The sequence below is a fragment of the Mirounga angustirostris genome, unplaced genomic scaffold, assembly GCF_029215605.1.
Source record: "Mirounga angustirostris isolate CCGP_5_RB_7025 unplaced genomic scaffold, mMirAng1.0.hap1 SCAF_14, whole genome shotgun sequence".
In the NCBI taxonomy this organism is placed as follows: domain Eukaryota; kingdom Metazoa; phylum Chordata; class Mammalia; order Carnivora; family Phocidae; genus Mirounga; species Mirounga angustirostris.
In genome coordinates this window covers 88,396,146-88,408,676 of record NW_026991722.1, presented here as the reverse complement: position 1 = coordinate 88,408,676, position 12,531 = coordinate 88,396,146, and the positions used below count along the sequence as shown (strand labels likewise).

Here is a 12,531-nt window from a genome sequence, read left to right as displayed (position 1 = left end):
GTTCATGCTCTCCCTCTGTATCTCTGTGTCTCAAATGAATAAATAAAAAATCTTCAAAAAAAAAATTAGGTAAAAACTAAGGAAATCTGAACAAAGTATGGACTTTGGTTATGGATAGTGGTTCATTAATGGCCAATGACTGACTAAGAGGGTGGGGTATAAAGCCCAGCTCCCTGGCCTCAGGGCAGGACAAACTCCACAGTGTAATAAATACCCCAGAGCTCCATTAATTGTAACAAAGTTACCATACTAATATAAGATGTTAATAAAGAGGAAAACTGGGTGTGGGCCGGGTGGGAACCATCTGTACTATATTTGCAATTTTTCTTTGTATATCTAAAATGTTCTAAAAAATTAAGCTTATTTTTTTTTAGTGTATCGTGATCAGAGTTAGCAACAAACACGAATAGAGTGCTGTGAAGCTCTCAGTCGTCACTGGCCTTAAGACCTCACCTTCCTTTCTTGAAGGCTAGTCGATTTGAAAAGGGGACCCACAAAAAGCAGAGAGCATGGGCTGACTGCTCAGGTGTTCTGTGAATAGGGGTAAGGGCCCAAAACAACCCCAGAGAAACGCAGACTAAAGAGAGTTCAACAGCTTCCTTTTATTCGAATGGAGGAGTTGAGTTCATTTAGAAAATACCTATCTTCTGTGGTAGCCCAGGCCAGCCGCGCTGCATGGAAACCTCTCGGGCAGTGAGAAGTAAGACACAGAAGTAACAGGGAACTGTGGCATAGCAAGGAGTTTTGAATTTATGTCAGACAGGCTCACCTCATGGCGGTTGACATACTCCCTCTTCCAGAATAAAAAGCTACAAATGACCTCCCCCTCCCCCCCAGCGTTCTAGATCCCTCTGCTGGGGCACATTCCTCATTCTCCTAGGAAAGCTGAGGACACGGGACTTCAGGTGTACCTCTCAGCACCAGGGCCAAGGGTACCTTCCATGTCAGGTATCCCTTTCACCACAGCTCTTTGGCAGGTTCTGTAGAAAAGCAAAAAGAAAGTAACTTCAACTGGGTCCAGGCCAGCTGCCTCACCAGTTCCCATACCTGTCCCAGCCTTTGGGGGCCTGGCCTAGCTCACGGTCTTGCCCATTATGGGTGGTCACACAAAACGGATGAGGGTAAGGGTGGCAAATGGTTTCAAGGGTGAGACACCCCTCCCGGCAGGAGCCCTGTGAGTGAGAACCACACAGTAAGTTGGAATCTGCCATCTGACACTATAAAGCCTTTTGCTTTTCATTTTATGATGCCATCTGTCACACAGATACTTTTAATCTTGATACAGTCGTATTAAGTTTTTTCCTCAAAGGCTTGCAGTTTTTGCATCTTATTTAAGAGATCCTTTCTACCCTGATGTGTTTTTTTTTTAAGATTTATTTATTGGGCGCCTGGGTGGCTCAGATGGTTAAGCGTCTGCCTTCGGCTCAGGTCATGATCCCAGGGTCCTGGGATCGAGTCCCACATCGGGCTCCCTGCTCCTTGGGAGCCTGCTTCTCCCTCTGCCTCTCTCTCTCTGTCTCTCATGAATAAATAAATAAAATCTTTAAAAAAAAAAAAGATTTATTTATTTATTTGAGAGAGAGAGTGCACGAGTGGGGATGGGGCAGAGGGAGAGGGAGAGAGAGAATCAGAGTATCTCAAGCAGACCCCCTTGCCAAGCGAGGATTCCCTATGCAGGGGCGGATCCCACGACCCCAAGATCACGACCAGAGCCGAAACCAAGAGTCAGATGCTTAACCAACTGAGCCACCCAGGCGCCCCCCATTTTTTCCCATTTAGACAGCTTTGATACATCTGAAATTCATTTATGGTCTTGTGTGACATAGGGATCCAATTCTTTTTTCCATCTGAATAATCTGCTGTCCCAGTGCCACCCCTTCACCACGGACCTGCTGATCTGGGCTGAGTCAGAGGGAGCCGGTCAGACTCGGCGGAAGCCTGTCCGAGCTGCTGCCCGCCTGGGTGCTAAATATTGGTCCTGCAGCACCTTAGAAGCTGCGTCGATGAAGGAAGATACCTCTTACAGCTTTTTTTTTTTTTTTTTTACTCTTTTGGATGTTTATTTACTTTAAGTCATCTCTATACCTGATGTGGGGCTCAAACTCACAATCCTGAGATCAAGAGTTGCATGCTCCCCCTATGAAGCACCAGCCAGGCACCCACCCCCCCACACACACCCTTACGGCTTTTAGAAAAGTTGCAACTTAAAACTGTAGGAACTTTGGGTGGGAGGGCGGGTTAGCCCGGTGATTGGGTATTAAAGAGGGCACGTTCTGCACGGAGCACCGGGTATTATGCGCAAACAGTGAATCATGGAACACTACATCTAAAACTAATGATGTAATGTATAGGGATTAACATAACAATAAAAAACCCTGTAGGAACTTTGGGGCGCCTGGGTAGCTCAGTCGTTAAGCGTCTGCCTTCGGCTCAGGTCATGATCCCAGGGTCCTGGGATCGAGCCCTGCATCGGGCTCCCTGCTCAGCGGGAAGCCTGCTTCTCCCTCTCCCACTCCCCCTGCTTGTGTTCCCTCTCTCCCTGTGTCTCTCTCTGTCAAATAAATAAATAAAATCTTTAAAAAAACAAAACAAAAACTGTAGGAACTTTCTAGGCAGCACGAAGAGTGGCACGCTGTCATTGCTCCAAATCCAGGCTTTAAAGTCGGACAGACAGCCTCAGATGCCACATTCCCTCCCAGCCATGTTCCTTCCTAGTGCTCTGTGACCGCTCCTTGGGAGCCCCTGCTCCAACCACATCCTCCCCTGCAGCTCTTCCCTGGCTGCCTCCCTCTGTGTCCCCTCCCCAAATCACCAAGGGGACAGGTGGGCCCTGGACAAAGGGAGCCCACTCTTGGGGACTTAAATTTCAGCTCCCCAGAAGCAAAGAGTGAGGCAGACGGGATTCTCCTGCAAGGGCTTGACGGAGGAAGGGCTCCAGGGGAGAAACCTGTAAAGAATCGAGGGAAGCTGGACAGAGCCGGAGAAGGAGCCAAGCAAATTGGAGCTTTCAGGAGAGGTCTAGCCGCAGCCTGATCCCCTGGGAGCTCTGGGGTATTTATTACACTGCAGAGTTTGTCCTGCCCTGAGGCCAGGGAGCTGGGCTTTATACCCCACCCTGTTAGTCAGTCATTGGCCGTGGGCCGAACTGGCGGTGTGTGTCACCTCCCAGGCATCTCCTGGCAGGGCAGCTCCCATTAGCTAAGAGAATCCTCCAAAGAAGGATGGAGCCATGAGCTTTTAGCAGCCAACACCCAGGGAAGCTGGAACATAGGTGCACTGGCCTATGAAGAGGACTGGGCAGGGCACCAAGAGCATCCACCACAGAGACCAAATCTCAGTATATGCTGCAATTCAGTGTGAATTATGAAGAAATAGTCTCAGCAGTGACTGAGGACGTGATGATGAGAAAAAATTAGTGAAAAATATGCACTTGGACAGATCATCACAAAGCTGTATCTGGGATTCATCTATTTTACTATGTGCTGCTCGTTACCTTTTACTGGATTAATTGAATTGTCCTTCGACTTTCTTTTTACTGATGACAAAAGAAATCTACGTTCACTGTAAATTATTCAGATGCTAAAGTAATTTATCTCTTAGAAAGTAACACTTCCGGGGCGCCTGGGTGGCTCAGTTGGTTAAGCATCTGCCTTTGGCTAAGGTCATGATCCCAGGGTCCTGGGATCGAGCCCCGCATCAGGCTCTCTGCTCAGAGGAGAGCCTGCTTCTCCCTCTCCCTCTCCTTCTGCCTGCTCCTCTACCTACTTGTGACCGCTCTCTCTGTCAAATAAATGAAATCTTTAAAAAAGAAAGAAAGAAAGTAAAACTTCCCTGTAATGTCATACAACCTCTCCCCATACCCTCATCCTGATAAAACCCCTGTGGTTTTTTTTTTAAGATTTTATTTATTTTTTATTTTTTTAAGAGAGGGAGAGAGAGGTAGGTGAGAGAGAATCTCAAGCAGACTCCACACCCAGCACAGAGCCCCACACAGGGCTTGATTTCACAACCCTGAGATCATGACCTGAGCCGAAATCAAGAGTCAAACACTTAGCTGAGAGGCACCCAGGTGCCCCTAAGATTCTACTTTTTTAAGTAATCTCTGCACCCAATGTGGGGCTTGAACTTACAATTCTGAGATCAAGAGTCACATGCTCTACTGACCGAGCCAGCCAGGCACCCCCTGATAACCACTGTTAAGAGTTGGAAATATATTACCTCCAGTATTAGCTATAGAAATCATTGTTTTGAAAGGTCTAGAAAGCAGAGGAGATCTCATTAAATATGATCCACTAAAAACCCTTAGCAAACATAGTTAATGGTAAGTTTGAAAGCTCGCTTTCTGAGATGGAGACAGAGATGCCTGCTTGCCTCACAAATATTCATCAACATCCTAAAGGCCCTAGGCCATGCAAGATGGCAATCATTAAGAAAAGTTTGGACAGAAAGAAGTAAAACTGCCATTATTCAATAGTGACATGATTGTGCAGAGAAAGCCAGATGAATCTAAAAATAAAGTATCAGAATAAATAAGTTACTCTAGCAAGTTTGTAGACACAGTCAAGATAAAAACACACTGTTACACACAGCACCGGGTATAAAATGAAATGTAAAAAAGCGCTTGTATGATGGCATCAAAAATTAAAATATCTAGGGCGCCTGGGTGGCTCAGTTGGTTAAGCGACTGCCTTCGGCTCAGGTCATGATCCTGGAGTCCCCGGATCGAGTCCCGCATCGGGTTCCCTGCTCAGCGGGGAGTCTGCTTCTCCCTCTGACCCTCTCCCCTCTCATGTACTCGCTCGCTCTCATTCTCTCTCTCTCTCAAATAAATAAATAAAATCTTAAAAAAAAAATTAAAATATCTAGAAATCAGTATAAAAAAATTTGTGCATGGGGGCGCCTGGCTGGCTCAGTGGTTGAGCATGCGACTCTTGATCTCAGGGTTGTGAGTTCAAGCCCCACATTGGGGGTAGAGACCACTTAAACATAAAATCTTAAAAAAAGGGCACCTGGGTGGCTCAGTTGGTTAAGCGACTGCCTTCGGCTCAGGTCATGATCCTGGAGTCCCGGGATCGAGTCCCGCATCGGGCTCCCTGCTCGGCGGGGAGTCTGCTTCTCCCTCTGACCCTCCTCCCTCTCATGCTCTCTGTCTCTCATTGTCTCTCTCCCAAATAAATAAAATCTTTAAAAAAAAAAAAAAAAAAAAAACTTAAAAAAAAAGAAAACTGTGCATGATCTCTATACAAAAACCCCCAACAAACCTTTAAAACATTATTGAGAAAAAGTGAAGGATTTTTGAGACACTGCTCAGGAATCTCATATTAAGCCTTTTTTTTTTTTTTAAAGATTTTATTTATTTTATTTGAGACAGAGAGAATGAGAGACAGAGAGCATGAGAGGGAGGAGGGTCAGAGGGAGAAGCAGACTCCCTGCCGGGCAGGGAGCCCGATGCGGGAATCGATCCAGGGACTCCAGGATCATGACCTGAGCCGAAGGCAGTCGCTCAACCAACTGAGCCACCCAGGTGCCCTCATATTAAGCCTTTTATGTAGGCCTATTTGGGTGGGTGAGTTTCTGTCCCTTCCCTAAGCTACCATCTTTCCATAAGCATTGAACAAATCAATAGCAATATTTACATGTCAGGAACAGCCAAAAATACATGACATGCACGCTTCCCTTTATCTTCAGAACAAGCCTGCCCATGGTTACTATCTCCATTGTAGAAGAGGAAACTGAGGGTCAGAGAGTTTAAATAACTTGCCCAAAGTCACCCAGACAGCAAATTCTAATCCAGGCCTATCTGACTCAGGAAACACTGCTCAGAATCACCATTCAATGGCTGGAAACTCAGTCTTCAGATTTACGGCGAGGCAATCCTTTGAAGTCGAAGGCTGTAGGAACATTTATAAAATTAATTTCAAAAATTCCATAAAGGAGCAAGGGTTGATCCTTATGCCAAAAACTCTAGGTGTGAGTTCACCATCTGGGGGGGGGGGGGGGGGGGCTATTGGCAAGACTGCCATCACTTGCGTGTGCAATGTGGGCATCTCGGCCACTAGGTGGCCCTGCAGCTCTTTGCGGCGCCATTCCACCCGCCGTAGCTGGTTTGCTCCTAGTGGCCAAACCACAAGAAAGCAGAGAAATGAGAAAAATAAGCACAATGTAGAGCATTTTTTGAGAAAAGATTAATGTACTAAATTTAAAAGGTCATTCTACATTCTGAGTGTTTCCTTCCTACTCTTTTGGGTGGTAATGGACGATTGTTCCTATCGTGAGGACCCACCCCACCCACCACCTTAAAAAAAAATCTTACTGAACTGTGAATTCTGAAAGTCTGGAATCAGTAAAGTACCAGCTTCCCATGAAAAACAGATCCAAGTCAAATATCTTGATGTGGTTGAAAGATTCCCAGCCCTCTGAGCAGCGTTTCTGGAAATAAACAAGCTAAAGTGCCTGCAAAAGTTAAATACAGTCATGCACATTGTATTTAGAAGCTCTTTTTTAAAAATTGATAGTGAAATGAAAAGATGTTGATAAAAGAGTCATGAAATCGAGGAAGCTCAGAGTCAGTAGGAATTTCCCCAGGGAAATACTGACATCAATTCTTAAATAGTTGGACGTCAGGAGGGTACAAACATATGGGAAGTCGGTTCTAGAGAAAGTAAAGCAAAAAGTCTTGCAGCCCATTGAAGGTCAAGGCACAATTTGAAGGGTTCAGGAAAAAGCTTAGACCTGCCACAGGGGACTGAAGATGTTTTGAAATGGAAGGGAGAGCAAGGCAGAGGAGGAATCCTGGGTGAATATAGTCTTTTGTTTTGCACCTAAAGCTGGTGAGTGTCCGGGGGTGCCTGGGTGGCTCAGTCGTTAAGCATCTGCCTTCGGCTCAGGTCATGATCCCGGGGTCCTGGGATCGAGCCCCGCATCGGGCTCCCTGCTTGGCGGGAAGCCTGCTTCTCCCTCTCCCACTCCCCCTGCTTGTGTTCCCTCTCGCTGTCTCTCTCTCTGTGTCAAATAAATTAAAAAAAAAAAAAAAAAAAAAAGATGGTGAGTGTCCGTGTCCCTGGCTGTGGCCAAAAGCGTCAGGGCCCCAGGGATGGGCGTAGAAGACCATCCAGTTATAGACACAGCCCTTTTTTGTTTTGTTGTGTTTTTTTTTTTCCTTCAGAACTGTTGAAATCTAAAACTCTCTGCTTGGTTTTTGCTTCCAGAAATCTTCACTCACTCCTGCTGCCCTCATCCGCCGTCCACTGCTGTTTCTTGGCATTGCTCGAAATTCTACCTCGGTGTTTCTTTGCCTAAGAATCTCAAGCCTACTCTGGACCAGTCACGGTTCTTACTGCTAGACATCTTGAATCTTCACAATAGGAATAATTTCTCCCACGTCACCAGTGAGGAGCCTGAGACAACAGACACATGTGGCAATTCTCTCAGCATGACATTTCCTCTCGGTTGTGTAGGTGGATCCTGGGTTCTGCCCAGGCCAGAGCTCCAGGGGTTGGGCTGAGGGTGGGATGGCCTGTAGCTGTGGGGAGTGGAGTGTCAGAAGAATTAGAACCTGAGCCTGGGTGAGGAAAATCAGGGAAGTCCCAAGTGTCAAGTTCTGGAAAGTAAGTGTTGGGCAAGAATCTAATGGGAAGCCAAAGCTGGGCATCTGAGAGCAAGCAAGTTGGGCCAACAAGTTTGGGAAGCAGTGATGTAAAGATTCCCAGAAATAGGGGCGCCTGGGTAGCTCAGTCATTAAGCATCTGCCTTCGGCTCAGGTCATGATCCCGGGGTCCTGGGATCGAGTCCCACATCGGGCTCCCCCCTCGGGGGGAAGCCTGCTTCTCCCTCTCCCACTCCCACGGCTTGTGTTCCTGCTCTCGCTAGCTCTGTCTCTGTCAAATGAATAAATAAAAAAATCTAAAAAAAATAAAGATTCCCAGAAATAAAGGGGTTGGAGAACAAGTGTTCTGGGGGTTGCCACTGGAATCCATAACCGCAGATGGTGAAGGGGTGGCAAGAAAAGAGGCCCCAGGCATTAGACACAGCTGGGAAGGTAGAGGAGAATGTCCTCTGCTAGGACAACTCTCTTCCAATTCTCCCATTTGTCTCCTCCCTCTAGGTGCTCTGAGCTCTAAAATTAACCCCGTGTTTCCTGAATAGCAAATGGGCATGTAAAAGAGTTCAATAGGTTCCAGGGTTCCATTTTTTAAAATACATTTAAGGGGCACCAGGCTGGCTCCCTAGAGCACACGACTCTTGATCTTGGGGTTGTGAGTTGGAGTCCCACGTTGGATGTAGAGATTAGTTCAAATATATTTAAAAACATGTGCATATAGCTTGTTTGTTTTTAGTCAAGGCAGATTTAAATGGCTTACAACAGGGGCACCTTGGTGGCTCAGTCAGTTAGGCGACCGACTCTTGATTTCAGTTCAGTTTATGATCTCAGGGTTGTGAGATTGAGCCCTGAGTTGAGCCCCACGTCAGGCACCATGCTCAGCCTGGAGTCCGCTTGGGATACTCTCTCCCTCTCCTTCCGCCCCTCCTCCCGCTGACACATGCACGCACTCTCTCTCTTTCTTAAATAAATAAATAAAATCATTAAAAGGCTTACAACAAAATCCAGGTTGCCTATCCTCTCCCTCCCCTCTCCCCAATTTTACCCCTCAGAGACAACTTCTTTGCTATTACTTCCTGTTATGTCACCTCCATTTTTCTTCTTTTTTTTTTTAAGATTTTATTTTTAAATAATCTCTACCCAATCTGAGGCTTGAACTCACAACCTCAAGATCAAGCATCTCATGCTTCACCACCGACTGAGCCACCCAGACGTCCCTAAAATAGAATCTTTAAAAAGAAAAACAGAAAAAAATTTATGTACAAGTTTTTGTGCAGACATGTTTTCGTTTCTCTTGGGTATATACCTAGGAGTGGAACTGCTGGGTCATATAGTAACTCTATGCCTCTTGGTTTGAGAAACTGTCAGGCTGTTTTCCAAAGCAGCTGCACCATTTTATTTTTTTTTTTTTTTTTTTTTTTTTTTTTTTTTTTTTTTTTTTTTTTTTTTTTTTTTTTTTTTTTTTTTTTTTTTTTTTTTTTTTAAAGATTTTATTTATTTATTTGAGAGAGAGAGAATGAGAAAGAGAGAACACATGAGAGGGGGGAGGGTCAGAGGGAGAAGCAGACCCCCTGCTGAGCAAGGAGCCCGATATGGGACTCGATCCCGGGACTCCAGGATCATGACCTGAGCCGAAGGCAGTCGCTTAACCAACTGAGCCACCCAGGCGCCCCAAGCTGCACCATTTTAAACACTGCACCTATTAGCAGTGTTGTGAGGGTTGGTTCCAATTTCTATCCTCATCAACACTTGTGATTATGTCTTTTTTATTCTAGCCTAGTGGGTGTGAAGTGGTTTCTCATTGTGCTTTTGATTTGCATTTCCCTAATGACTAATGATGCTGAGCATCTTTTCATGTGCTTTTTGGCCACTTGTATGTCCTCTTTGGAGAAACATTTACTCTTTACCTATTTTTAATTGGGTTATTTGTCTTTTTATTATTGAATTGTAATCATTTAGATAGTCTAAATACAAGTCCCTTATCAGATACAGATTTGCAAATGTTTTCTCCCATTCTGTGGGTTTGCAAGATACATTTTTTGAGTCCTCGAATTGTTGAAGAAATTCTTTACTCCGGGGTGCCTGGGTGGCTCAGTCGTTAAGCGTCTGCCCTCGGCTCAGGTCATGATCCCAGGGTCCTGGGATAGAGCCCTGCATTGGGCTCCCTGCTTGGCAGGAAGCCTGCTTCTCCCTATTCCACTCCCCCTGCTTGTGTTCCTGCTCTCACTATCTCTCTGTCCAAAATAATAATAATAATAATAATCTTAAAAAAAAAAATTCTTTATTCCATCCTGGCACTTGATTAGTGGGTTTGGCTGGTTCTCAAAGGTCTGGAGGCTGGAAAGTCCAAGGTCAAGGTTCTAGCCAATTCAGTTTCTGATGAGGGCTCTCCTCCTGGTTTGCACATACCTACTTTCTCATTGTGTGTTCTTATGACCTCTTTGTGCGTGGTGTCGGGGGCACAGAGGGAACAGTGAGTACTCTCTGGTGTCTGTTCTTATGAAGACACTAATTCTATTGGATCAGGGCCTCACCCTTAGGTCTCATTTCACCTTAATTACTTCCTCCAAATACAGTCACACTGAGGGTTAGGGCTTCAACATATGAATTTGGGGGGTGCACGGGGGACAAGCATTCAATTCATAACCGTCGTATACTAAAAATTATTTGTTGTTTGTTTGAAATTCAAATGTAACTGGACACCCTGCCTCTTACCGGGCAAACCCACTCACCCAGCCATGCTCTCTCTGCCCTTTTTTGTGCTAGGCCCCTGACATTGGCTCAGTCGGCCCTCACAACAGCATTGCTAGGGGATGTCATCCCTGCTTTTACCCCAGGAGGAAGTCATGCCTTGAGAGGTTAAGCAATTTGCCCAAAGTCACACAACTACCAAGCGGCCAAGGCAGATAGATGAGGCAAGAGTCTAACCAGGTAGGAAGCAAATCCAGAGCATCTGACTGCCAAACCAAGGCATGACAACACATTGTCATGGCTTGAGACCAGGCTCCTTTAGCCCAAAGTACATGAAGTTATCAGAAATAAAATTATGTAAAACAACAAACAAACAATGAAGTACCAGAAGATAGTTCTTCATAGTAATACATTTAAAAATGGGGAACCCCTGGGTGGCTTAGTAGGTTAAGCATCTGCCTTCAGCTCAGGTCATGATCCCGGGGTCTTGGGATCGAGTCCCACATTGGGCTCCTTGCTCAATGGGGAGCCTGCTTCTCCCTCTGCCTGCCGCTCTCCCTGCTTGTGCTCTATCTCTCTGACAAATAAATAAATAATAAAAATAATTAATTAATTAATTAAAAATAAAATAAAAAATAAAAATGGATGAATCAGCTCCAGGGAAACTTGACTCAGATACTGCCAGATCCTTTGCCTTTTTTTCCTCCTAGGATATTCACCTTTCCTTTTCTTTCTTTTTTTTTTTTTTTAATATTTTATTTATTTATTTGAGAGAGAGGAAGAGTGAGAGGGAGAAGCAGACTCCCTGCTGAGCAGACAGCCTGATGTGGGACTCGATCCCAGGACTCTGGGATCATGACCTGAGCCAAAGGCAGATGCTTAACCGACTGAGCCACCCAGGCACCCTCCTTTTCTTTTTCCACTTAAAATTTTTTTTCCATTTTTATTTTTTAAATGAGGTAAAATTAAATCAATAAAATGCACAGATCTTGGGGCACCGGGGTGGATCAGTCTGTTAAGCATCCGACTCTTGCTTTCAGCTCAGGTTATGATCTCAGAGTCACGAGATTGAGCCCAGTGTCAGGCTCCACGCTCAGTGGGGAATCTGCTTGAGATTCTCTCTCCCTCCTCCTCTGCCCCTCCCCCTGCTCTCTCACTCTCTAAATAAATAAATAAATAAAATCTTTTAAAAAATGCACAGATCTTAACTTACAATTTGACACTATGGGACAATTGTATATAGTCTGTAACCACTGCCCAAAACAAGATGGAGAATATTTTCCTCACCCCAGAAAGTTCCCTTGGGCTTCTTTCCTCCCCACCCCCATGGCAACCATTTTTCTGATTTCTATCACCATAGATTAGTTTAGCCTGTTCTTGATTTCATGTAAACAGATTCATACAGATTATACTCTTTTGTATCTGGCTCCTTTCACTTAACATAATGTTTTGTTTTTTATTTAGGTGAAATTCACATAGCCTAAAGTCTACAATTCGGTGGCATTCAGTACATTCACAATGTTGTGAAACAACCACCTCTATCTGGTTCCAAAACATTTTCATCGCTCCCCCAAGAGAAGACCCCATCGCCTTTCAGTAGTCACTCTGGTTTTTCCCCACCCCCAGCACTTGGCAACCACTAATCGGCTTTCTGTCTAACCTTTACTATCTATGGCTCATCAGTTCTCAACCGTCTGGTAAAATCCCACAAGTAGAGAGGAATTACAAAAAAAGGTCTCCAAAAACAGGGAGGAAGACAAAAACAACACTAGGTAAAGTAAAATTAAGCCTGATGATTAAGCCAAGAAGGACAACATTTCTCACGCCATGAAGATGAAGCCTACTCGTCATCTTGAGCAGAAGGTCCCAGCTAAAATCAGCCTTGAAGGTTTCTGCAGTGCTATCTACGCAAGCGGTGTTTATTTTCCTATGGACAAAGCACAATTCAGTGGCAATGTTGAAAGAGAAAAGCCCCACAGCTGGCTCCTTCTGCAAATGGCATTGACATAAAGACCAAAGTAAATGTTAGCAACCTGCGAACAGCAGCAGGTGTTTTAAATACAAGAATAGCAGCCACTGGGGAGAACTGTGACCACCTGCTAAGTAGCATCTACTCAGAATTCATTTGACAGTCAATAGGGATGATTTCTGACTTATGGGTGCACTTTACTATTGGTTTTTTGTGGAGTTTTTTGGGTAGTCTTTTCTTGCATTGCAGGGGATTTTTAGATAATTTCTGA

The 12,531-nt window shown here is 44.9% G+C and overlaps 1 protein-coding gene across 1 annotated transcript in view; it reads right to left on the bottom strand.

Annotated features, from left to right (window-relative positions):
- Nucleotides 1–582: 582 nt before the first annotated feature.
- CCDC117 (coiled-coil domain containing 117) overlaps nucleotides 583–12,531 on the bottom strand; it is a 55,346-nt gene continuing 43,397 nt past the window's right edge. The window contains exon 5 of the mRNA XM_045887402.3: nucleotides 583–980. Within this exon, the coding sequence (XP_045743358.1) occupies nucleotides 902–980 (79 nt within the window). The 3' untranslated portion in view covers nucleotides 583–901. The remainder of the gene's footprint in view (nucleotides 981–12,531) is intronic.